General features: G+C 45.1%; 1 protein-coding gene across 3 annotated transcripts in view; it reads right to left on the minus strand.

Annotated features, from left to right (window-relative positions):
* Positions 1–27,819, minus strand: part of ZSWIM8 (zinc finger SWIM-type containing 8) — a 279,884-nt gene that overhangs the window by 81,354 nt on the left and 170,711 nt on the right. For all 3 annotated transcript variants that reach the window (XM_056530642.1, XM_056530641.1, XM_056530640.1), the window contains 4 exons: positions 20,164–20,258; positions 18,952–19,124; positions 17,982–18,089; positions 17,806–17,887 (listed from right to left, as the gene is read on the minus strand). In XM_056530642.1, the coding sequence (XP_056386617.1) occupies positions 17,806–17,887; positions 17,982–18,089; positions 18,952–19,124; positions 20,164–20,194 (394 nt within the window). In that variant the 5' untranslated portion in view covers positions 20,195–20,258. The remainder of the gene's footprint in view (positions 1–17,805; positions 17,888–17,981; positions 18,090–18,951; positions 19,125–20,163; positions 20,259–27,819) is intronic.

The raw sequence follows: 27,819 nt of genomic DNA on the forward strand, positions 1-27,819 counted from the left end.
AGGGGAAGGATCGTGGATTTATCCCAATGAATAGATATACGGTAGTTACTCCGGCCTAATTCTATAAGGGCCATCAAAGGGGGCAAGGAGTGCCCCACATCTCCCAGGAAGAGAAGCATGTCATCTGCATAAAGGGCAATATGTTCTTCCAGGTCCCCATAAAGGAAGCCTTTAAATTCTGTGGATGCCCTAATTAGTACCGTCAGGGGCTCAATTGCTAGGGCAATTAGAAATGGGGACAGGGGGCACCCCTGGCGTGTTAGCCCGAATTCCAGCACGGGGGGAAGCATACAACAACTGTACCCACGTCAAAAACTTAGGCCCAAATCCCATGTGGCTCATAACACTCCACAGGAAGTTCCACTAAACGCACAGCCCTACAAACAGCATCATCAGGCTGCAGCTGGAGATTCATAAAGAGCCTTCTGATATTATGGGCTGTCGATTTCCCTGGCATGAACCCCGTCTGATTAACATGCATCAAAGTAGTAATGACCCTTAACCCCTTAAGGACGCAGGACGTACTCAAACGGCCCCTTTTCAAAGTCCTTAAGGACTCAGGACGTTTGAGTACGTCCCGTCAAATACCGCCCCCCCGCCGCTAGCAGGAGGGGAGCCGGTGCCCGATGCCTGCTGAAATCGTTCAGCAGGCATCGCGGCATATCGCCCAGGGGGGTCATGATGACCCCCCCATATCGGCTATGGCCGCAGATCGCTGGACAATTCAGCCCAGCGATCTGCAGCGGATTCCGGCTCAATCGGGTCTCCGGTGACCCGGAATTACAGGCTGTTCGGGGCCGTCCCTGTTGGGATCGGAGCCCCAGGAGCGGCACCAACCGAAGCATACGGTACCAACCGAAGCAGTCCCCATCATTAGACTTAAGCATACGGCCTACTAAGGGGACTTGAAGCCAAAATGGATTCAGTCACCACAGAGAACCCCGCAATCTAGGATGAGAATTGAAAGTAAGATGCACAAATACAGGGGAATAATCAGAAAGACTACAGGGGAGGTACTCCACTGACATAACCAGGGGGAAGATTAGCTCATTGCCCAGCGCGAGATCAATATGTGAGAGCGTACCATGAGAGCTAGAATAGCAGGAGTATTGCATCTTAGTAGGATTACGTATTCTCCATAAATCTGCCCACCCCACCTCCTCCACAAATCTAGCTAGACCCATAGATCCAGGAGTCCCAGAAGGCTCTCTGTTATTAAACCTATCAAGCATCAGGTGTAGCAAATTATTGAAATTCCGACCACCAGGAGCAGTGCGTCAGGCAGAGGGGATAGAAAAGACACCACCCTGCACAAGGCATCACTCGAGTATGGGGGGGGGGGGGGGGGGGGGGGGATAAACACACACAGGGTAGGGTTAAAGGTGACATAAAAGCAAACAAATCTACCCTCTGGATCAATAAGACTAGAAGCACATGAAAACAAAATGCTTATATGAATGAGCACACTTACACCCCAGGCATGTGAGGAAAAAGTGGTATAAAAGGTATGACCAAACCATGGTTTATTCAGCACATGTTTAGTATCACTCGTCATGTGTGTCTCAGAGAGGCACATTACAGCAGGTTGATAGGGTTAGAGCGCCAGAAAAACAGCAAGACGTTTGGTGGGATCATTGAGGCCCCTTACGTTCCACGCCACCACATGCAAATCAGTAGCTATAAGACAATTAATGAAGTGACAATATAAGGGGGCGGATGCAGGAGCCGCCAATAAGTGAAACTGGAAAGAAACATAAAAGACAGAGCACTGCACAATGAGTGGAAGAAAGGACACTGAACAACACGGACACCCCAGACAAACAACAAAAACCAAACAGTCGCAACTTGCAACACAAGGGGCAAACAAATAGCCCAGGTAGAGTGAGCAGGTGACATATAGATAGAGGATACTTCACCAACATGCCTTGCTCCAATCCGAGGAAATGAGAACAAAACATAATAAGGACATCTGGCAACATAGACATGTACCAAGAGAACAGATAACCATTAATACAAGGAAAAAAATGAAGAAAAAAAAAACAGTTACCAAAAAAGGCATAGCATAGGTACAGAGGCACATTCAACACTATAAGGCCTAAATAGGCATAAAGCCACAGGAAGGCCCAGGCAGGCCGGCAGGACCAACATCAATACACATAGTCCACACAGGAACCTCAGGTACGGGAGCGCCGTATTTGCCCCTCATGTATATCCAGCCATTCCGCAGCCACCACAGAGGAGTCAAACATATGGGTAGTTCGTAGAGCAACTACGCAGAGCATAGAGCACATCACATTTAGTGCACGCAGGCATCGCTTAACATCCATATATTTAGCTCTCCTCTTCTGAACTTCAGCTGAAAAATACGGGAAAATAGAGATTCGGCTGCCATAGATAGTGAGGGAGTCCATGTCCATGCTTAACGGAGAATGATATCTCTATCTTTATAGTGCAAAATGTGGATAAGGACAGCTCGAGGTGGGGCACCAGGCAGGAGGGGAGGAGTGGGCAGCCTGTGGGCACGCTCAACAGCAAATAAAGGCGTCAAAGTCTCTTTTCCATAAGTATTAAGGAGCCAATTTTCAAAATACTTTCCAGGGTCAGGGATCACGAACCTCAACGTTTTCAGGAACACCTACTAGGTGCACATTGTTTCGCTGCAGGCGGTTTTCCATGTCATCAGATTTAGTAGCAAGTGCAGTCAGATTATTGATCACACTATGCATATCTCTCGAGCGGAGGGACCTGATCCTCCAGATCCCCCACCCTTTCCTCAACCGCACTAACCCGCTTACAAACCTTTTACATATCATGGCGGATAAGGTTAATGTCCTCACGCAGGCCGTCCAGTAGCATTTTAACATCGGTGTTGCCCTTGGAGCCAAAATGACATCCTTCAAAGTGGGCTCAGCAGGAGCAGATGTAGCTGATGAGGTGCTTAATGTTGCAGGCATGACAACACAAGCACTGAAGGGGTTAACATTTGCAGAGCTGTGCAGCTACAGCAGGGAGAGTCCCAATGGAGGAGACCATCCAGCCAGTCAGCCCCATCCTGCTACTCCTCACTCCAGTCATCTGCCGGAGCCCGCATTGGTGGTTCTGTGACATGTGCGAAGCGCTGCAGCTGCTTCGCAACTCCCGACACCTCTGCGCAAGATGGCGCCGGCTCCCCCTGCATCTTGGCCTCACTATCTCCCGGCGCTGCCTGCGTCTTCCTATTACGTCTCCGCCCAGCCATCCCAGTATTAAAATGCTCCAGGCACCTTCCCCCACAGGTAGGCAATAAGAAAAAGCTGAATTCTGGCCAGATGTCCAGGATAAATGAAGGATGCTCAGCGGAGCTCCGAACCGCGTCTGCTCACATGCCGTGCTAAGCCACACACCCCCACCACCAAATTAAACTGTTAATATAGTGTTCCTTGTGTAATTAGCAGACACTTTACCTTTCACTTGCTTTTAAAATTATCATCATAAATATGTTTAAAATGTAATAGATAAAATGGCCACTAGGTGGCTCTGTTCTGTTCCCTGCCACAATTAATACCGTGAGTTTGGTCTCCTCCCGGCCTGGCAGGAGTCCAAACTCAGGAAGTGCTTCTGACTGCACACAGCTTGATTGATCGCTACACAGAAAGTGAAAGCTCCACAGATTCTCACAGAAAGCTGCACAGACTGAAGGCTGCAGGAGAGCCTCACTGATAGCAACACAGACAAACATGCACAGAGCTTGAGGACTTCTATTCATCACAGCTCTGAAACCATGTGAGGGCAGAAGTGTCCCCCAGCAGCCAGTAGTTTAAAACAGTTTATTTGGTGACAGGTACTTTTTAAACCTAATTGAACATCTCTGGAGAGGCCTGAAAATGGATACCCACTTACAGTCCGCATTGAAACTGTGAGCTTGAAAGGGTCTGCAAAGAAGAATGGCAAAAAATCTAAATGTGCACACCTTGTGGCATCATAGCAAAGAAAGAGTGAAGGCTGTAATCGCTGACAAAAGATGCTTTAAAGTTCAATGCAATATTTTAGTTTTTTCATTTTGATGAATAAGAAAAGATTTCTAACATTCTGTTTTTACTTTTTCATTGTGGAGTACTGAGGGCAATATAACAAAATGTGAAGAAAGTGAAATGGTCTGAAAACTTTCCAAATGCATTGTATATAATCATGTTATGTAGCCTGATATGGAACCAATCACAGTGATCGCTGACCAGGACCGTCCACAGATAGTCCTGGGTGGAAACAGCGGGACTTCTGCCAGTTAACCCGTGCGATGTCGCGCATCGCCAGGTTAACTGAATGACTTCTATAAACGTCATGATGCGTGAACTACCAGCATAAAATGACGTTTATATAAGTCATTATATAAGCGTTTTTTCCTCCTTAACTTTTAAAAATCATAACCCCTTCAATTTTGCCCCTAAAAATCCATATGATGGCTTATTTTTTGTGCCACCAATTATACTTTGTAATGACATCAGTCATTTTACCCAAAAATCAATGGCGAAACCAAAAGGAAAAAAAAAATCAGTGTGCGACAAAATTGAAGAAGAAAAAACACCATTTTGTAAATTTTGGGGGCTTCCGTTTCAACGCATTATATTTTTGGGCAAAAAAAAAAAAGACACCTTCTCTTTATTTTGTAGTTCCATACGATTAACCCCTTAAGGACCCAGCCAATTTTCACTGTAGGACCCGGCCATTTTTTTGCACATCTGACCAATGTCACTTTAAACATTAATAACTCTGGGATGCTTTTACCTTTCATTCTGATTCAGAGACAGTTTTTTCGGGACATATTCTACTTTATGTTAGTGGTAAAATTTTGTCAATACTTGCATCATTTCTTGGTGAAAAATTCCCAAATTTGATGAAAAGATTGAAAATTTTGCACTTTTTTAACTTTGAAGCTCTCTGCTTATAAGGAAAATGAAAATTCCAAATAAATTATAAATTGATTCACATATACAATAAACTTTTCATCATAAAGTTGACATGTTTTTACTTTTGGAAGACATCAGAGGGCTTCAAAGTATAGCAGCAATTTTCCAATTTTTCACAACATTTTCCAAATCGAAATTTTTCAGGGACCAGTTCTGTTTTGAAGTGGATTTGAAGGGCCTTCATATTAGAAATACCCCATAAATGACCCCATTATAAAAACTGCACCCCTCAAAGTATTCAAAATGACATTCAAAAGGTTTGTTAACCCTTTAAGTGTTTCACAGGAATAGCAGCAAATTGAAGGAGAAAATTCAAAATCTTAATTGTTTTACACTGGCATGTTCTTGTAGACCCAGTTATTGAATTTTTACAAGGGGTAAAAGGAGAGAAATCTTCCGAAAATGTGTAACCAATTTCTCTCGAGTAAGAAAATACCTCATATGTGTATGTCAAGTGTTCGGCGGGCGCAGTGGAGGGCTCAGAAGGGAAGGAGCGACAGTGGGATTTTGGAGAGTGAGTTTTTCTGAAATGGTTTTTGGGGGGCATGTCACATTTAGGAAGCCACTATGGTGCCAGAACGGCAAGAAAAACCCACACATGGCATACTATTTTGGAAACTACACCCTCAAGGCACATAACAAGGGGTCCAGTGAGCCTTAACACCCCACACGTGTTTGACGACTCTTCGTTAAAGTTGGATGTGTAAATTATTTTATTTTAATTTTTCACTAAAATGCTAGTTTTCCCTAAAATTTAAAATTTGTACAAGGGATAATAATACAAAATGCCCCTCAAAATTTGTAACCCCATTCTCTTCTGAGTATGGCAATACCCCATGTGTGGACGTCAAGTGCTCTGCTGGCGCACTACAATGCTCAGAAGAGAAGGAGCGCCATTGAGCTTTTGGGATAAAAAATTGTTTGGAATGGAAGTCAGGGGCCATGTGCGTTTACAAAGTCCCCAGTGCTGCCAGAACAGTGGACCCCCCCAAATGTGACCCTATTTTGGAAACTATACCCCTCACAGAATTTAATAAGGGGTGCAGTGAGTATTTACACCCCACTGGCATTTGACAGATGTTTGGAACAGTGGGCTGTGCAAATGAAAAATTACATTTTTCATTTTCACAGACCACTGTTCCAAAAATCTGTCATACACCTGTGGGGCGTAAATGCTCACTGAACCCCCAATTACATTAGACCAGTGTGTCTCCAGCTGTTGCAAAACTAAAACTCCCAGCATGTACTGATCGCCGAAGTCTGTTTGGCCCTCCAGATATTGCAAAACTACAAATCCCAGCATGCCCAGACAGCAAACTGCTGTGTGGGCATGCTAGGAGTTGTAGTTTTGCAAGATCTAGAGGGCTACAGTTTGAAGATCACAGCACAGTGATCTCCAAATTGTAGGCCTCCAGATGTTGCAAAACTACAACTCCCAGCATGCCTAAACTTACCGGCTTCCGTAGGATCCAGGGAGCCAGCCGCACGACATCGCCGCCCGCCAATCACCGACGCCCACAGCCTCCGCAGATCGGTAAGTGACCTTTGTCACCGGTCCCTGTCTGTTTCCCTGTCTATACGACCAATAGCAGGGATAGGAGGGGTGGCACCCCTGCCACCTCACTCCTATCCCTTCAGGGGGATCGTCGGTGTCATGGACAACCGCGATCCCCCTTATATTCCGGGTCACCGAGTCACCATAGACCCGTAATGACCCGGAATCACACAAATTGCAAGTGTGAATTCACTTGCGATTTCTCGCGATCGCCGACATGGGGGGGGGGGGGGGGGGTCTGATGACCCCCCTGGGCATTTGCACTAGATGGCTGCTGAATGCTTTCAGCAGGCATCCCGGTCAGATCCACGCCTGGCACGTGGTGGGGACTGGAATTCTCCATGACGTACGCGTATGTCATGGGTCCTTTCGAGGTTAAAATGTTGGCCTACTTACAGTCATGGCCGTAAATGTTGGCACCCCTGAAATTTTTCAAGAAAATTAAGTGTTTCTCACATAAAAGGATTGCAGTAACACATGTTTTGCTATACACATGTTTATTCCCTTTGTGTGTATTGGAACTAAACCAAAAAAGGGAGGAAAAAAAAGCTAATTGGACATAATGTCACACCAAACTCCAAAAATGGGATGGACAAAATTATTGGCACCCTTAACTTAATATTTGGTTGCACAGACTTTGGAAAAAATAACTGAAATCAGTCGCTTCCTATAACCATCAATAAGCTTCTTACACCTCTCAGCCGGAATGTTGGACCACTCTTTCTTTGCAAACTGCTCCAGGTCTCTCTTATTGGAAGGGTGCCTTTTCCCAACAGCAATTTTAAGATCTCTCCACAGGTGTTCAATGGGATTTAGATCTGGACTAGATTGCTGGCCACTTTAGAACTCTCCAGCGCTTTATTGCCATCCATTTCCGGGTGCTTATTGAGGTATGTTTGGGTCACTGTCCTGCTGGAAGACCCAAGATCTCGGACGCAAACCCAGCTTTCTGACACTGGGCTGTACAGTGCGACCCAAAATCCGTTGGTAATCCTCAGATTTCATGATGCCTTGCACACATTCAAGGCACCCAGTGCCAGAGGCAACAAAACAACCCCAAAACATCATTGAACCTCCACCATATGTCACTGTAGTTACTGTGTTCTTTTTTTTATAGGCCTAATTCCATTTTCAGAAAACAGTAGAATGATGTGCTTTACAAAAAAAGCTCTATCTTGGTCTCATCTGTCCACAAGATGTTTTCCCAGAAAGATTTTGGCTTACTCAAGTTCATTTTTGCAAAATGTAGTCTTGCTTTTTTATGTCTCCGCGTCAGCAGTGGGGTCCTGCTGGGTCTCCTGCCATAGCGTTTCACTTCATTTAAATGTGGATGGATAGTTCACGCTGACGCTGATGCTCCCTGAGCCTGCAGGACAGCTTTAATATCTTTGGAACTTGCTTGGGGCTGCTTATCCACCATCCGGACTATCCTGCGTTGACACCTTTCATCAATTTTTCTCTTCCGTCCACGCCCAGGGAGATTAGCTACAGTGCCATGGGTTGCAAACTTCTTGATAATGTTGCGCACTGTGGACAAAGGCAAATCTAGATATCTGGAAATGGACTTGTAACATTGAGATTGTTGATATTTTTCCACAATTTTGGTTCTTAAGTCCTCAGACAGTTCTCTTCTCCTCTTTCTGTTGTCCATGCTTAGTGTGGCGCGCACACAGACACACAATGCAAGACTAAGTAAACTTCACTCCTTTTTAGCTCCTTTCAGGTGTGAATTTTATATTTCCAACACCTGTTACTTGGCCCGGGTGAGTTTAAAGGAGCATCTCATGCTTGAAACAATCTTATTTTTCCACAATTTTGAAAGGGTGCCAATAATTTTGGCCAGCCCATTTTTGGAGTTTGGTGTGACATTATATCCAATTTGCTTTTTTCCTCCCTTTTTTGGTTTAGACTGCATATGTCCACAATTGAGAAAGGGAGGGCTCACTCCCGAAACGCGTCTTGTCCTGTCTGTACCCCTTTTTGTATATGTTTCAATAAAATATTGTTACATAATACTCTGGGTACCATCCACTCTCTTGCATCATCCGAGCAGCGCCGACGAAAAGGGTTTTTTCCTGTTTCTTCATACCGTACTTTGTTCCAATACACACAAAGGGAATAAACGTGTGTATAGCAAGACATGTGTTACTGCAATCCTTTTCTGTGAGAAATACTTCATTTTCTTGAAAATTTCAGGAGTGCCAACATTTACGGCCATGTATTACTTCCGGAAAAAATCATAACCACATGCACGAAAATTAATACGTTTAAAAATGTCATCTTCTGACCCCTATAACTTAATTTTTTATTTTTCCGAGTACGGGGCGGTATGAGGGCTAATTTTTTGTGCTGTGATCTGAAGTTTTTATCGGTACCATTTTTGTATTGATCTGGCTTTTTGATCGCTTTTTATTCATTTTTTCCTTATATAAAAAGTAACCAAAAATACGCTATTTTGGACTTTGGCATACGCCATTGACAGTGCGGTTTAATTAATATATATATATAAAACTCAATGTGTATGTGTGTGTATGTTTGTATGTGTGTATGTGTGTATGTTCCAGCATCACGTCCAAACGGCTAAAGATATTAACATGAAACTTGGCACACATGTTACTTATATGTCAACAACAAACATAGGATAGGTGATTTAACCCTTACTCACCCCCCTTTGCCAGGGGTGGGGTTTAGCCGTTTGGACGTTTAAAGTCCCATACAAGTCAATGGGAAATATATGTTACTGCATCTCCAAACGGCTGGAGATATTTCGATAATACTTGGTCACATGTTACTTATATATCCACTTAAAATATAGGATAGTTAATTTAACCCTTAACTACCCCCATTTGTGAGGGTGTTTTTTTTTTTTTTTTAAAGTCCCATGCAAATCAATGGGAAATGTATGTTCCCACATAACTTCCGTACGGCTGGAGATATTTCACTAACTAGTACACATATTACAGGTCGGGATAGGAGGTTGACATAGGAGGTTGACATAAGAGGACCGGGATAGGAGGACCGGGATAGGAGGACCGGGATAGGAGGACCGGGATAGGAGGACCGGGATAGGAGGACCGGGATAGGAGGACCGGGATAGGAGGACCGGGATAGGAGGACCGGGATAGGAGGACCGGGATAGGAGGACCGGGATAGGAGGACCGGGATAGGAGGACCGGGATAGGAGGACCGGGATAGGAGGACCGGGATAGGAGGACCGGGATAGGAGGACCGGGATAGGAGGATGGGAAAGGAGGTCGAGATAGGAAGACTGAAAAGGAGGACGGGATAGAAGGACGGGATAGGAGGACGGGATAGGAGGACGGGATAGGAGGACGGGATAGGAGGACGGGATAGGAGGACGGGATAGGAGGACGGGATAGGAGGACGGGATAGGAGGACGGGATAGGAGGACGGGATAGGAGGACGGGATAGGAGGACGGGATAGGAGGACGGGATAGGAGGACGGGATAGGAGGACGGGATAGGAGGACGGGATAGGAGGACGGGATAGGAGGACGGGATAGGAGGACGGGATAGGAGGACAGGATAGGAGGACAGGATAGGAGGTCGGGATATGACAACAATATATGAGGACGGGATATGAAGTCAAATGGTTCCTCCTTTGTTTATTTTCCTCCCCAACAAGAATTAGGAAGGAAAAACCGGCAACGCCGGGTACTCAGCTAGTTAATTTATAGTTCGGACATGTAAGCACACAGTGATACCACATATGTTTATTTTTATTATGGTTACCTATTTTTTATATGGAATTTGGGAAAAGCGGGGTGATTTAAACTTTTAATAAGGCAGGGGTTAATGGGTGCTTTCTTAAACTTTTTATTCAACTTATTTTTATTTTTTTTACACTTTTAGTTCCCTTAGGGGACTTTTAGGAGGAATCATTAGATTCCTCATACAGATCAATGTGGTTTCATAAAACCACATTGATCTGTGTGCTCTGCACTCGATTGATAAAGCCTGGTCCTGCTTGCCAGGCTTGATCATTCACAGTGCAACAGCCAGCACAGGATGTGAGGTAAGCCCTCCGGCTACCTCAGCAGTGGATCAGCGATAGACCCCACTGGACCACCAGGGATGGTTTAAATGCCCCTTTAGATCTAAAGTGTTAATAGCCGGCTGCGGCAATCGCCGCATGTCGGCTGTTAACGTCGCCCCCCCCCCCCCCCCCAGCTACAGGAATCAGCTATGGGCCGGCCGGTATGGTGCAGATTCAAGTCTGGAGCCCGCGCCATACAACGGTTGCAGTCTCCGGTCGAGCCAGCTAGTCCTTAGTCGGCAAGCGGTTAAAGTACAGAATTTGTTAGAAAATAAGCTTAATTTGAAAAAGGCTAAATAGTTGATTGATTCTAATTGGTACCAGTAAATGAGTTCTCAGGGAGGAATGACCAAGCTGATAACAGTAAGCTGAGGAATTTCTGGGAGATTGACCAAGGGCTGAGATAGCAAGCAGGTGTCCTCTGGTTAATTGCTGTGTATAATTGTATAACCTGTGACGTACACTTCGTATATACCCAGTGTATAAAAAGTGGGTAGCTCTGCTTAATGAACAGATCAGTACATTATTGACTTTGTTCCAGTTTGTCTGTGTATTCATTAATGTAGCTTTTCTCATTTGGCCAAATTATGCCTCTCATCCTAATATGGGCCCACACAGGTGATCTGTAAGTGGATGTTTATCCAGATAAAGCCCTATACAAATATGTTAGACGTAATATGGCATTGCATTCACACCAACAAAATCTGTACACCACTCACATCAATCTCTGAGCAGAACTAAGCTGAGTCCCGCCCCTTTGTTTTAGGGAGCGGTGTGCGTCTAAGGACCTGGACCCCGCCCCCTCTAATCAAATCTTCTGACATGTCAATATAAATACATAACTAAGCATTGCTCACAATATATACAAGAAAATAATAACAAAAGTAGTAGTAGACAGACTGTGATAAAAGGTACAGACCAAGAGTTTATTAATGTAAAATAAGTAAATGTAGGATCCCTAAAAACAAGCCTGTCACAACAACAAGAAAAATCGCACAAAACAACATACAAGTCGACAAGGAAGACTTTGGCACCAGCATAATGCTGGTGCTAGACATGGCAGTAGCATCATGCCAGGGGTGTGGAAATTCAATAAAAAAAACTACTTGTACACAGGACTAAAACGGAGCAAAATCTACTTGTCCCACATGACGATTCACCTGTCCAGACCAATTTACGCTTTTTTTCTCCTCGCCCTGTAATAGCTATAACTACCTACTAGAATTACAACTTTTAATTTTTCAATAACATAATCTCCGAACCAAAAAAAGAAAAAAAACATATATATCGGTGAAATGAAATCGAAATAGTAACAGTTAATTTAGCAAATTTGGTGGTTTTCTACGCCATTTACCGTATTTATCGGCGTATAACACGCACTGGTGTATAACACGCACCCCCATTTTAACAGGGAAATTTAAGTAAAAAAGATAAAATGTAAAATAAATGACTTGGACTAAATGCCACATCATCCCCCCCCCCCCCCCAACTTCATTTTCTTCTGCACCTCCGTTTGGTCCTGTCCCCTCTAGTGCCACATCATTCCTTCCCTTTTATCAGTCCCTGTGCCACATTTACCCCTCTCATCGCCACCCCCCATGTCTCATCATTTCCCCCTGTCATAGACCACCACTAGCCATACAGACATTAAGCCTTTAGTGCCTCCCCCACCATCATTTCCCCCTGTCTCATCATGTCCCCCATCATTCCCCCTCATCATCCCCCCCACCCTGTCTCATCATGTCCCCCATCATTCCCCCTCATCATCCCCCCCACCCTGTCTCATCATCCCCCTCATCATCCCCCCACCGTGTCTCATCATGTCCCTCATCATTCCCCCCTCATCATCCCCCCACCCTGTCTCATCATCCCCCTCATCATTCCCCCCTCATCATCCCCCCACCCTGTCTCATCATCCCCCCACCCTGTCTCATCATGTCCCTCATCATTCCCCCCTCATCATCCCCCCCACCCTGTCTCATCATGTCCCCATCATTCCCCCCTCATCATCCCCCCCACCCCGTCTCATCATCCCCCACCCTGTCTCATCATGTCCCCCATCATTCCCCCTCATCATCCCAACACCCTGTCTCATCATGTCCCCCATCATTCCCCCTCACCATCCCCCCACCCTGTCTCATCCCCCGTCTCATCATCCCCCCATCATGTTCCTCCTATGGCATCCAGTGGTCTTCAACCTGCGGACCTGCAGATGCCGCAAAACTACAACTCCCAGCATGCCCGGACAGCCAACTGCTGTCCGGGCATGCTGGGAGTTGTAGTTTTGCAACATCTGGAGGTCCGCAGGTTGAAGACCACTCTTCCCCTTTCCTTACTTGTATGCGCTACGGCTGTCTTGCGGGGTCAGTGAAGCAGATGAGTTACGTCCTCTCCCGGCTTCTCTGTGCGGCACGTCACTTTTCGGCGGAGACTACAGGAAATGAAAAGTGACGTGAGTGATGCCAGGAGAGGATGTAACTCATCTGCTTCACTGCCTGCAAGACCCTCCGCCTGACCTGACCTGCCAAAGCGCACACAGGTAAGGAAAATAAACAAAACTAAAAAAAGCAGGAAAGAGGGAATGATGAGGGAGGGGGAATGAAGTAAAAGTTAAAATGAAACTCACTTGTTTTCTCCCGCACTATCCACAGGTACTGATGGATAGTGCGGGAGACGCTGATTAAAAGGTATGGCAGATCTGGACAAAGTAGGGCTCATTTTAATCAGCGTCTCCCGCACTATCCACCACACCAGTACCTGTGTATCGTGCAGGAGAAAACAAGTGACAGAGCGGGGAGGAGACGCCGCTGGTCACTGATTTAAAGTGGCCACGGCCGTGCTGTTAATACTTAACAAGCAGCTGCTGCTGCGGCCGCTTTAAATCAGTGACCAGAAGATTTATCGGCGTATAACACGCAGGCAGGCTTTTTGCCTTAAATTTAAGTTTTAAAAGTACGTGTTATACGCCGATAAATACGGTACCTTGTGGTTGAGCTAACATGTTATTTTGAAACTTTAGGCCCGATTACAGCAATACCAGATTTGTATAGTTTCCGTCATGTTTTACTCATTTAAAAAAAAATTCTGAACTATTTAAAATTTTGTTAATTGCCATTTTTTTGACCCCTTTAGCTTTAATTTAAAAAAAAAATTCACATATCAGGCTGTATGAGGGCAAATTTTTTGCACCATAATCAGTTGTTTTTTTGCATCGGTACCATTCTGATATTGATCTGACTTTTTAATCGCTTTTTAACTTTTTTTTTTCTGGAATATTATTAACCCCTTCCCGCAGAATGGCATATATAAATGCCGGGTTGTGCAGTGCGTTTGCGCATCCCGGCGTTTATAAATGACATTCAGTTAACCCGGCGATGCGCAGCATCGCACGGGTTAACTGGCAGAAGTCCCGCTGTTTCCAGCAGGGGACAACTTCTGCTTCACCCCCAGGACCATCCATTGATGGTCCTGGTCAGCGATCACTGTGATTGGTCCCTGTGGACCAATCACAGTGATCTGGGGTGAAAATTCAGATCCCCCGCACTGCCCGCCCCTGGAAGTCGGGCAGAACGGGGGACGATGGCTGCAGGGGCTCGCAGGGACCTGCGGCATAGGGGGGGAACACGGGGGGAACACGAGGTGATCGGCAGCCTTACCTGGAGCAGCGGCAGGACCGGCCACGTGGACGAGCAGCGACGGGACCGGCAGGTAAGTATGTAGTCCTCAGAGGCAGCAGTGAAGATCTTCACTGCTGCTTCTAGAAGTCTGAAAACTACAACTCCCAGCATGCCTAGACAGCCTTTGGCTGTCTGGGCATGCTGGGAGTTGTAGTTTTGCAACATCTGGAGGGCCCCAGTTTGGAGACCATTGTATAATGGTCTCCAATCTGTGCTCTTCCAGCTGTTGCAAAATTACAACTCCCAGTATGCACTGACTGTCCAGGCATGCTGGGAGTTTTAGTTCAGCAACATCTGGCCCTTCAGATGTTGCCAAACTACAACTCCCAGCATGCCCTTCAGCTGTCTGGGCATGCTGGGAGTTGTAGTTTTGCAACAACTGGAGACACACTGGTTGGGAAACATTGTCTGTTTCTAACTCAGTGTTTCCTAACCTGTGTGCCTCCAGCTGTTGCAAAACTATAACTCCCAGCATGCACTAACAGACCATGCATGCTGGGAGTTGTGGTTTTGCAACAGCTGGTGCATCCCCCCCCCCTGTGAATGTACAGGGTACATTCATATGGGCGAGGCTTTTACAGTGGGTTTCTCGCATCTTGAGATGCAGCAAATTTTGCGCTGGGAAACTCGCTGTAATCCCCCGCCCATGTGACTGTACCCTAAAAACACTACACTACACTAACACAAAATAAAATAAAAAGTTAAAAACACTACATATACCCCTACACAGCCCCCCTCCCCCAATAAGAACGACCGGTACACCACTGTTTCCAAAGCAGAGCCTCCAGCTGTTGAAAAACAACAACTCCCAGTATTGCCGGACAGCCGTTGACTGTCCACGCATGCTGGGAGTTTTGCAACAGCTGGAGGCACCCTGTTTGGGAATCACTGGCGTAGAATACCCCTATGTCCACCCCTATGCAAATCCCTAATTTAGGCCTCAAATGCACATGGCGCTCTCACTTTGGAGCCCTGTCGTATTTCAGGGCAACAGTTTAGGGCCACATATGGGGTATCGCTGTACTCGGGAGAAACTGTGTTACAAGGTTTGGGGGGCTTTTTCTTCTTTAACCCTTCATGAAAAGGAAAAGTTGGGGTCTACACCAGAATGTTAGTGTAAAAAAATTTAATTTTTTACACTAACATGCTGGTGTTGCCCTATACTTTACATTTTCACAAGAGGTAAAAGGGAAAAAAAGCCCCCCAAAATTTGTAACGCAATTTCTCCCGACTACAGAGATACCCCATATGTGAGCGCAAAGTGCTCTGGGGGCGCACAACAAGGCCCAGAAGGGAGAGGGCACCATGTACATTTGAGGTGATTTGCACAGGGGTGGCTGATTGTTACAGCGGTTTTGACAAACGCAAAAAAAACAAAACCCCACATGTGACCCCATTTTGGAAACGACACCCCTCACGGAATGTAATGAGGGGTGCAGTGAGAATTTACCCCCCACAGGTGTCTGACGGATCTTTGGAACAGTGGTCCGTGAAAATGAAAACTTGTACAGCCCACTGTTCCAAAGATCTGTGGGGGGCAAATGCTCACTGTACCACTTGTTACGTTCCTCAAGGGGTCTAGTTTCCAAAATGGTATGCCATGTGTTTTTTTTTTTTGCTGTTCTGGCACCTTAGGGGCCTTCTAAATGCGACATGCTCCCCGAGCAAAATTTGCTCTCAAAAAGCCAAATATGACTCCTTCTCTTCTGAGCATTGTAGTTCGCCCGTAGTGCACTTCAGGTCAACTTATGGGGTACCTCCATACTCAGAAGAGATGGGGTTACAAATTTTGGGGGGTATTTTCTGCTATTAACCCTTGGAAAATGTGAAATTTGGGGGGAAACACACATTTTAATGGAAATTTTTTTTTTTTTTACATATGCAAAAGTCGTGAAACACCTGTGGGGTATTAAGGCTCACTTTATTCCTTGTTATGTTCCTCAAGGGGTCTAGTTTCCAAAATGGTATGCCATGTGAGGGTTTTTTGCTGTTCTGGCACCATAGGGGCTTCCTAAATGCAACATGCCCCCCAAAAACCATTTCAGAAAAACGTACTCTCCAAAATCCCCTTATCGCTCTTTCCCTTCTGAGCCCTCTACTGCGCCCGCCGAACACTTTACATAGACATATGAGGTATGTGCTTACTCGAGAGAAATCGGGCTACAAATATAAGTATACATTTTCTCCTTTTACCCCTTGTAAAAATTCAAAAATTGGGTCTACAAGAACATGCGAGTGTAAAAAATGAAAATTGTGAATTTTCTCCTTCACTTTGCTTCTATTTCTGTGAAACCCCTAAAGGGTTAAAACGCTGACTGAATGTCATTTTGAATACTTTGGGGGGTGCAGTTTTTATAATGGGGTCTTTTGTGGGGTATTTCTAATATGAATACCCTTCAAATCCACTTCAAACCTGAACTGGTCCCTGAAAAATAGTGAGTTTGAAAATTTTGTGAAAAATTGGAAAATTGCTGCTGAACTTTGAAGCCTTCTGGTGTCTTCCAAAAGTAAAAACTCGTCACTTTTATGATGCAGACATAAAGTAGACATATTGTATATGTGAATAAAAAAATTTTTTATTTGTAATATACATTTTCCTTACAAGCAGAGAGCTTCAAAGTTAGAAAAATGCAAAATTTTCAAATTTTTCATCAAATTTTAGGATTTTTCACAAGGAAAGGATGCAAGTTACCACAAAAATTTACCACCATGTTAAAGTAGAATATGTCACGAAAAAACAATCTCGGAATCAGAATGATAACTAAAAGCATTCCAGAGTTATTAATGTTTAAAGTGACAGTGGTCAGATGTGCAAAAAACGCTTTGGTCCTTAAGGCCAAAATGGGCTTGGTCCTGAAGGGGTTAAAATTGCAATTCTGTGGTATTTTTTTTTTTTTACATTTACGGTATGGGATACATAATGTTATATTTTAAGAGTTCGTACAATTACACATGCAGCGATACTTAATATGTTTATTTTTATTATGTTTACATGTTTTCACATAGGAAAAGGGGTTGATTTGAACTTTTAACATGGAAGGGGTATGTCTTTTATACTTTTATTAAAACTTTTTTTTTTTTTGTACACTTTATTAGACTTTTAGGAGGAATCATTAGATTCCTCATACAGATCAATAGAGTTCTATTGAACTCCATTGATCTGTGTGCTCATTGATCCTTTGACAGAGCCTAGTCAAGCCAGGCTCTATGAATGACAGAGCCACAGAAACCAGGGAAGCAGAGGTAAGACCTCCGGCTACCTCTATAGTGGATATCCCCACAACACTAGCCCACATGTTCCATTAGATGCCGCTGACAGTCTGGCTATTAGCGGCAGCCTCCAGCTACTGAGAACAGCCGAAGCTGCAGAGTATGGAGCAGGCAGGATTCGGGAGCCCACTCCATACAGACTGCTAAGCGCCTCTGCACTTGTCAGGTCCGGCCTTGACTGCCTGAAGCCGGGCTAAGGGCCGGAAAAATTCACCTGCCCGGCGCCCGGAACTGCATGTCACGGGCGTCAGGTGATAGGAATTCCACATCCCTAACATGCACACTTTTTGAAGATCACAGCTACCTGGGGCTCCGCAGACTGTGTTAATGGCAGTTGACTGTGAAGACAGTAATTCATCCAGAAGACGCTGAGCAGTGGGCAATATCTGGATAAAGAAAGACAGAAAGAACTTTCTTCAAGTCACAGCTATAATCTGTGAGGAACGTAAGTAAAATTTGGTGTAAATACAAATTACCCACTTGTTGTGGTAGCTCACTGATAAGATACTGTGCAAACTTCTGCAGCTGATCCCTCTGTAGCCGTGACAAAGATTCAGAGACTGGAGCTCGCAAACAGACAGCTGATGCCTATGGGAAATACATATATACCTTTAGTAAGTGTAGCAGTAATGCAATTCAAAATACTTCATATATTTGATGTTTATGTATGTCTTGGCATATGCACTGTATAGCAGTATGTGTATTTGCTTTATTACATATAATTATATAACAAATTTTTTAATAGCTAGTTCATGTAGGTAAGACCTAGTTTTTGTGGTTAAAAACATGATGATTTTGGTGTCTGTTGATTTCAATAGGAGACATGGAAAAACAGTTTTAATAGCCATATCATATTTTTTATATGGAAAAAAAAGAGTTGCAAGTTCTACTTTGATCTCCCATTAAATCCTTAAATCCCAAAAATAAAAGGGTCTAATAACAAATGTCAAACTGTAAAACCACATCAAAATTAGCACCGAAATCCACACAGCAGATTTCGCAATCATTTTGTTGTGGAATTTTCAGCACAGTTTTAGTCCATGTGAACATGCCCTAAATGGATAGTAAGAGATTCTATATAAACTGCAAGAAGATAACATTTTTCTGTCTGCTTCCCAGAACCATTTGCACACATACTGTCTGATGCTTAGAAAAAGGTTCTATGGGATTAATCAAAGAACATCAGAAAGAACCTTGGATACTGCACATGTAGCTCTCATGTATGATAATAGAAGCTCTGTCTAGCAGATTTACTAGAATAAAACTAAATCCGGCCTCACTCTGAGCAATGCAAAGTAGTTTCAGTGAAGCTAGGATTTTATTATGATGGATGCTTCCACTATTTTTCCAGTACGGTCCTTATGTTGAAATCTCAAAGGCACAAACATCCCCTTAAATGATACAGAGCAGTGGAACAAATAAGGATTCCTCCATTAAGCAAGTCACTAACATTGTGTATCCTAAAGAGGCAGAGGGCCACAACATGTGAGCACCACTTTGCTCCTGCTCCACAGGTACAGCTGCACGATGTGATCCGGCAACGGTCAAACATCACAGCCACATTGTAGGCACCTTTTGGGGAAAGCATTTGTGGAGGCACCACAGTGGCACTCAAGTGGAAACCTGAAAGAGATAACATTATTGTAACTGGTCAACAAACAATCACAAATGCACTTTTAAACAAAGAATTGTTGTGATTTTTTTCCCCATATCATTATATATCTTTTGAAATAAGCTTGAACTCTTGCAGTTATCACTCTACCCACTGAGGCTGACAATCGGCTGACAATTCCTGGTTCTGAAGGGATCACTATTCAGTAGTCATCTGATCAATAGGTATTATGGAGGCATTCCAAGGCATTTTGAGGGTGATCTCAGGCAGTCCCATGGCAGAGCTGGTTTGTCCTGATTTTGGCTTTTTAAATGTTGCCATAACTGGAGTCATGTATCGTAGACAAAAATATACATATAGAAAAAAAAAATGTCGTTTTTTTTATTAAAAAGATGAAAGGGTGAAACATTATCTTTAAGATCTCAATTTAAAGTAAGTTCTCATTGATTGACCTCTAGATATAAAAAAAAAAAAAAAAAAAAAAAGAAAGCCATCTGTGCTGTTGGCATTGAAAGATGGTGACAGCCTGGCAGTATGTATTAGAGCATACATCACAAAAACAGAGTAGGAGGCATCTGTACTGAGCTGTAGCATATAGCATTAACATCCCACCATATTGTTCATTTTAACAAGTAATGCACAGTTAAAAACAGTCCCCTTGGAGTGGACTCACACTAGATCTACTGCAAATTTTACTTGTCAATTTGTGTAGCCATATTATGCAGAGGATTACAATACAGGGCAAATGGGTGAGATTTTACAAATCTCATTCATGTGCAGCACACATTTTCCACATAGAAAACCACAGTATGTTCATTCTGTTGCAAAAATGTAATGGATTTTCTACTTGGATTTCATTACTTTTCATGTAGAAGCAGTAAAATCTGCAGTGAATCCACAGCAACTTCTACATATAACAAAAGAGGATTTTGCTGTGGATTTGCTACAGAAAAAAAAAAAAATATTCCCACATACCCTTATAAAACATGTAACACTTGCACACTAAAACGTGTAAATATACCTAGACTAGTGCAACTTCATAGCTCTTACCAATCTGTAGAGGGTCCTTCACAGCTCTCATACGAAACAGTTGTTCTCCCCTTTGGAATTCATCAGCACTACCATTTGCTAAGCATGAGTACAACCTGTTGAATGAGAAGATGTTCATAACTGTACCAGATGGAACATTTTTTGGAAGGGTATGTTTACATAGGCAAAACTTGCATAGTTTGTGAGACAGAAACTTCTGATTTCACGTAAAAAAACCATGTGGTGTCAACTTTAAAAAAGACCCTACTCTTACTGACTTTAATGGGAGATGAGGGACAGTGCACAACCGACATGTCCCTTCATTCCGTGTTAGTACAGTCTTAAGCTCCCATGAAATCACTGTGATGCACTGAAATTGTGGCGTTACATGTGGCGATTCCTCAACACTACACAGAAACTATAATCAAAGTCGCAAGGTACAGAGATGGTTAAGCAGAAGACATTAAAGGGGTTGTCTGAGCAGCATGCATTTTAATATATCTGCTCAAGGAGGCGGGATAATAAAAATAAAAATAAAAGAGAAATTGCCTTACTCGCTGTCACGACAACGCCTGCATTTATGAAGCTCTGGTCACTGCTTTGCAGCAATTCTGGGTTCTTGGACGAAACATCACACGTCCGCTTAGCCAATCAGTGGCTGAGGCAGGACACGGGGAAGCAAGGAAAGAAAGTGTTTTTTTTTTTTTTTTCAATGATTCCCTCCCTGAGCAGATGTGTAAAATACAACCATGTTAACCCCTTATAGGTGTACTCCCATGCTAGAAAGTTGAACAGATTTGTAAATTACTTCTATTAAAAAATCTTAATCCTTCCAATACATTTTATGGGCTGTATACTACAGAGGAAATGCTTTTCTTTTTAGATTTCTCTCATGTCACGACCACAGTGCTCTCTGCTGACCACTGCTGTCCATTTTATGAACTGTCCAGAGCAGCATATGTTTGCTATGGGGATTTTCTCCTGCTCTGGACAGTTCTAAAAATGGACAGCAGAGGTCCGCAGAGAGCACTGTGGTTGTGACATCAGAGAAATCCAAAAAGAAAAGCATTTTTTTCTGTAGTATATAGCCCCTAAAAAGTACTGGAAGGATTAAGATTTTTTAATAGAAGTAATTTACAAATCTGTTTAACTTTCTGGCACCAGTTTTCCACGGAAGTACCCCTTTAAGGGCGCTGTCATACTTATTGTAGGCCCCAAAAATGAATCACTATGTTTAATAAAATAAAAGCATGATGTGTCCGCCATGTTGTATGTTCTAAATAGACAACAATGTATTTTAAAGTTTCATCTCTGCAAAAGTGCCAGTCTGGGAGAGGAATACTTCTTGTCTCCTTAGATATTTATGGCTGTTTAGATAGCCAGTCTTGTGAATGTTAGCCAGTCTTGTGAATGTTATTCTAACAATTAATTAACCATTTGACTAGACACAGAGATTTATACGTCTATGTGAAAGAGACCTCCATGGTATTCTTACCTCTCCAATAAATTTGGATGTCTAGGTAGGCCCCAAGATGTCTATGAGAATCCAGGTTTTAATTCCTTATATTTGTCAAAAATAATCCCTGAATTTATGATATAGTGCTTCATACTTCAAGTGTGGAATGTGGGTTTAAGACCAGTTATTGACCGTTGATCCTTAATGGTAATGATGCTAATTGCTTTTGCAATAGCACTCCCTAGCGTATGGGTAGTTGACATTACACCGATAGGAAATTCATTATGGGTGATATGCTCAATGCATTCTGAATATTATAGTGATGTCATAGTCATTACCATATGTACACACCCAACCTACCTTCATTGGGGAATTCCAATTTAGGAGGGTGTGTCTAACTACCGTATTTATCGGGGTATACCACGCACCGGCCTATAACACGCACCCTCATTTTACCAAGGATATTTGGGTAAAAAAAGTTTTTTACCCAAATATCCATGGTAAAATGAGGGTGCGCGTGTGTGCGCGTGTATACCCCGATACACCCCCAGGAAAGGCAGGGGGAGAGAGGCCGTCGCTGCCCGCTTCTCTCCCCCTGCCTTTCCTGGGGTCTAGAGCCCTGCTGCCGGCCCTTCTCTCCCCCTGGCTTTCGGCGCCGCTGCCCGTTCTGTCCCCCTGACTATCGGTGCCGGCGCCCCATTGCCGGCGCCAATAGCCAGGGGGAGAGAAGCGGCGCCGACAGCCAGGGGGAGAGAAGGGGCAGCGGCACCCATTGCCGGCGCTGCTGCCCCGTTGCAGCACCGTCATGACGTCATGCACAGCGCCGTGCAGCGCATAGCAACAACGCAGGGGACGCACGCCGGAGGCCTGCAGCAGCGTGGACCCGACCCCGGCAACAGGTAATTATGCCACCGGGGATGGGGGGAGGCAACGGGGCAGCGGCACCGACAATGGGTACCGCTGCCCCTTCTCTCCCCCTGGCTGTCGGCGCCGCTTCTCTCCCCCTGGCTATCGGCGCCGGCAATGGGGCGCCGGCACCGATAGTCAGGGGGACAGAACGGGCAGCGGCGCCGATAGCCAGGGGGAGAGAAGGGCCGGCAGCAGGGCTCTAGACCCCAGGAAAGGCAGGGGGAGAGAAGCGGGCAGCGACGGCCTCTCTCCCCCTGCCTTTCCTGGGGGTGTATCGGCGTATAACACGCACATAGACTTTAGGCTAAAAATTTTAGCCTAAAAAGTGCGTGTTATACACCGATAAATACGGTAATTAAAAAAAAGTCTGGTAAACCAGATGTTAGGGACTGTAGAGAACACACAAAGACACAAAGGAAGAGAGACAAGGGTAAAAGATAGACAAATAACTCTCTCCCACACAAAGGAAAGAGGTCCAACAAGGTGGAAGAGCCATGTGAGATCCCAGCAAGCTGCACTGATCACATGGTACCAGACCAATGGCTATCCATAACAATGAGATGGACTGTTCAGCTTTTCTAAGAGCCGAAGTGAGGTTCTTATATAGACTTGTTAAGAGATGTCTAATTTAATTAAGACTAATTTGGATAATGTGGATGGAATTCTACCATTTAGAATGGCGAATAAATTAAATACAATAATTAATTATCTCCATATTGAGATATTAGTTTTAGGATATTGTGAGACTTCATTCTAACTGCAGAAGAATCAAAGCATTAAATTACTGCTTATACATATTGATAAAATTCCTACTCGACAAGCTTGGTGTTGTAAGTATATTTCCCACACAGGAAACTTGTTTCAAGTTCTTCCTCCTAAAATATAGTCTAGCGAGATCATAAAACTCTGCTATTTGTCTTAATGTCTTACCAAGATCATGTATAGAAAATATCCAGAATGGGACGAGGTATATTACATTTCTTCGATTTTTATATCCTTAGATTGGTTTGCCCATTCATGGAGTCATGTGATATGTAGTTGTTAGAAGGGGCAGGGAGTGTATTTAGCATTCCATATTGATGTCTATGATTAGATATTGCCCATCTTGATAGCATAAGGTTTCTTCTGAACACAGTGATATGTAACCTTTTTCGTATATGATATTCCTAAACTAGTAGTTTTTGTTTTACTGTTACAAGTTACTTACTACTCACATGTATTGTTCTACTATATGTAGTCAATTAACAAGCTTGTAATGTTTACAAATATAGCTACCGTATTTATCGGGGTATACCACGCACCGGCCTATAACACGCACCCTCATTTTACCAAGGATATTTGGGTAAAAAAAGTTTTTTACCCAAATATCCATGGTAAAATGAGGGTGCGTGTGTGCGCGTGTATACCCCGATACATCCCCAGGAAAGGCAGGGGGAGAGAGGCCGTCGCTGCCCGCTTCTCTCCCCCTGCCTTTCCTGGGGGTCTAGAGCCGTGCTGCCGGCCCTTCTCTCCCCCTGGCTATCGGCGCCGCTGCCCGTTCTGTCCCCCTGACTATCGGTACCGGCGCCCCATTGGAGAGAAGCGGCGCCGACAGCCAGGGGGAAGAGAAGGGGCAGCGGCACCCATTGCCGGCGCCGCTGCCCCCCCCCATCCGCGGTGGCATAATTACCTGGGTCGGGTCCGCGCTGCTGCAGGCCTCCGGCGTGCGTCCCCTGCGTCGTTGCTATGCACGGCGCACTGACGTCATGCGCCGCGCCGTGCAGCGCATAGCAACGACGAAGGGGACGCACGCCGGAGGCCTGCAGCAGCGCGGACCCGACCCAGGTAATTATGCCACCGGGGATGGGGGGAGGCAACGGGGCAGCGGCGCCGGCAATGGGTGCCGCTGCCCCTTCTCTCCCCCTGGCTATCGGCGTCGGTACCGATAGCCAGGGGGACAGAACGGGCAGCGGCGCCGATAGCCAGGGGGTGGGAAGGGCCGGCAGCAGGGCTCTATACCCCAGGGAAGGCAAGGGGAGAGAAGCGGGCAGCGACGGCCTCTCTCCCCCTGCCTTTCCTGGGCAGTATCGGCGTATAACACGCACATAGACTTTAGGCTAAAAATTTTAGCCTAAAAAGTGCGTGTTATACGCCGATAAATACGGTAATTGATATTCATTTGCATATATCATTGTGTTTGTTACTCATTTATGTTTATGATCTTATAACTAGGGATGTCCCGATACCATTTTTTTAAGACCGAGTACTCGCCGATACCAAGTACGAGTACTTATATTTTAAAGGGAATCTGACACCAGGGTGACCCGGTTTCTGGCCTGTTTACCGTATGATATGTGGGTTCCATGTTGTGTACAATGGAGGCGGCTGCTGTAGTATGAGGCAAGATTTCTCTCTTCTCCATTGGACAGAACAGGGAATTTGCATTGGCGGTGAGACCGATGTCTCCGGAGAGATAGCGCTGACGTTCACATGGTGAGTAACGGTAGAAACCGGGTCAACTACTGTAAGATTGCCTTTAATAGTAGGTAGTAGACCCTTGTAAGTAGTATAGATAGTTGCAGCCCCCCTATAGACCGCATCCCGCCCGCCCGCCCCCCCCCCCCCGTGTAGACAGTGCCCCCTTTTAAACAGCAGGCCCCCCCTTGTAGACAGTGCCCCCTTTTAAACAGCAGGCCCCCCTTGTAGACAGTGCCCCCTTGTAAACAGCAGTGGCCCCCCCCCCTTGTAGACAGTGCCCCCTTGTAAACAGCAGCAGCCCCCCCTTGTAAACAGCAGCCCCCCCTTTTAGACAGTGCTTCCTTGTAAACAGCAGCCCCCCCTTGTAGACAGTGCCCCCTTGTAAACAGCAGCAGCCCCCGCCCTTGTAGACAGTGCCCCCTTGTAAACAGCAGCCCCCCTGTAGACAGTGCCCCCTTGTAAACAGCAGCAGCCCCCTTGTAGACAGTGCCCCCTTGTAAACAGCAGCCCCCCTGTAGACAGTGCCCCCTTGTGAACAGCAGCAGCCCCCCTTGTAGACAGTGCCCCCTTGTAAACAGCAGCAGCCCCCCCTGTAGACAGTGCCCCCTTGTAAACAGCAGGCCCCCACCCCCTTGTAGACAGTGCCCTCTTGTTAACAGCAACAGCCCCCCCTTGTAGACAGTGCCCCCTTGTAAACAGCAGCAGCCCCCCTTGTAGACAGTGCCCCCTTGTAAACATCAGCAGCCCCCCCCCTTGTAGACAGTGCCCCCTTGTAAACAGCAGCCCCCTCCCCCTAGTAGACAGTGCTCCCCTGTAAACAGCAGGCCCCCACCCCCTTGTAGACAGTGCCCCCTTGTAAACAGCAGCAGCCCCCCTTGTACATAGTGCCCCCTTGTAAACAGAAGCCCCCCTTGTACACAGTGCCCCCTTGTAAACAGCAGCCCCCCTTGTACACAGTGCCCCCTTGTAAACAGCAGCCCCCCTTGTAAACAGCAGCCCCCTTGTAAACAGCAGCAGCCCCCCCCCTTGTAGACAGTGCCCCCTTGTAAACAGCAGCAGCCCCCCTGTACACAGTGCCCCCTTGTAAACAGCAGCAGCCCCCCTGTACACAGTGCCCCCTTGTAAACAGCAGCAGCCCACCCTTGTAGACAGAGCCCCCTTGTAAGCAGCAGCAGCCCCCCCCCTCTCCCCCTGTAGTTGCTCACGTGCAGTTGCCGCCCACTGCCCGCATCCCCGTTCTGCTGTCAGAATCATAGCCTCCTCTGAAGGAGCATGTGACATACACGTCACTCCTCCTTCCTCTGTAGCGTTACGCTGGGCGCAGGGGAGGAGGTGGAGTGACGCGTGTGTCACATGTTCCTCCATAGGACACCATGATGCGGATGGCAGAACAGGGATGCGGATGGCAGGACGGGGATGCGGACGGCAGGACGGGGATGCGGACGGCAGGACGGGGATGCGGACGGCAGGACGGGGATGCGGACGCAGTGCAGCAGGTATCGGCCTTGGTATCGGGGACATAAAACAAGTCCCCGATACCATGAAAATGCCGGGTATCGGCCCCGATACCGATACTAGTATCGGTATCAGGACATCCCTACTTATAACCAATAAATCTGCATACTTCTATAATACCAGTGTATTTTTGCATATTGCAAAACTACCTCCTTAAGCGTTAATGTCATCCAGTCATAAAAAGAACTTTTTGATATCTGAGGAAATAGCCGGACTCAGATGTGAATTGTGTTGATTGGCTTTGTCTACAACTCACCAGGTCATAATTTTAATATTTTAAATAATTTTCATAATTTAAAATTTTTCATAATTAATATTTTTGACCATAATTCATAGTTGAGTTATTACCCCACGACAACGCAGCCCATTTTGACCTTAAATGGGCACTGTCAGATACAAAATATGTTGTAAAGCATGCAAAATCAATAGGTTTTGCAATTGCTTTCATTAGAAAATTTTCAGTATTTCATACTGAAAAAGCCAATCAAACAACTGCCCCCCTGCCTGCTTGGACATATACTAGTCCTGCTGAGTCCATGCATCACACCCTATGTCATGGACACACTTCCTTGATTGACAGCTGAGTACAGGGCTTACTGCTGGAGGAAAAATCCCCGCTACTGTCAGTGAGGACAAGCTGGGAGTTGTAGTTTTGCTAATGCTAGGGGAGATGTGAGGAGACAGCATACTGAGGGAGGGGGCGGAGACCTGCACAGTGAGGCCACGCCCCCTCCCTTTGAGAGGAATTCAGACTAGTGAGATAAATTAAAAGTGTAATAAAAAAAAAAAAAAAAAAAAAAAAAAGGTGCTAGACACATGAAAATTAGATGTACATGGTCAGGATTAGCTACTGAGTGATATATTGGCGTTTGAAAGATCTTTGGAACAGTGGGCTGTGCAAATGAAAAATTTCATTTTTCATTTTCACGGACCACTGTTCCAAAAATCTGTCAGACGCCTGTGACACTGAACCCCTTGTTACATTACGTGAAGGGAGTAGTTTCCGAAATGAGGTCACATGTGAGGGGGGTTTGTAAACGAACATGGCCTTCAATTCCAGCCAAATTCTCTCTCCAAATGACCAATGGTGCTCAATATCAACTAGGCCCTGTAGTGTGCCTGCAGAGCACTTAACATCCACATATGGGGTATTTCCTTACTCAGAAAAAATGGGGTTACAAATTTTGGGGGACTTTTTTCCTATTACCCCTTGTCAAAATAAAAACTTTGGGGAAACACCAGCATTTTTGTGTGAAAAAAAAAAAATTATTTTCATATCCAACTTTAACGAAAATTTTTCAAACACCTGTGGGGTGTTAAGGCTCACTATTTTTTTAAAT

Source organism: Hyla sarda, chromosome 7 (genome assembly GCF_029499605.1).
Source record: "Hyla sarda isolate aHylSar1 chromosome 7, aHylSar1.hap1, whole genome shotgun sequence".
Lineage (NCBI taxonomy): Eukaryota > Metazoa > Chordata > Amphibia > Anura > Hylidae > Hyla > Hyla sarda.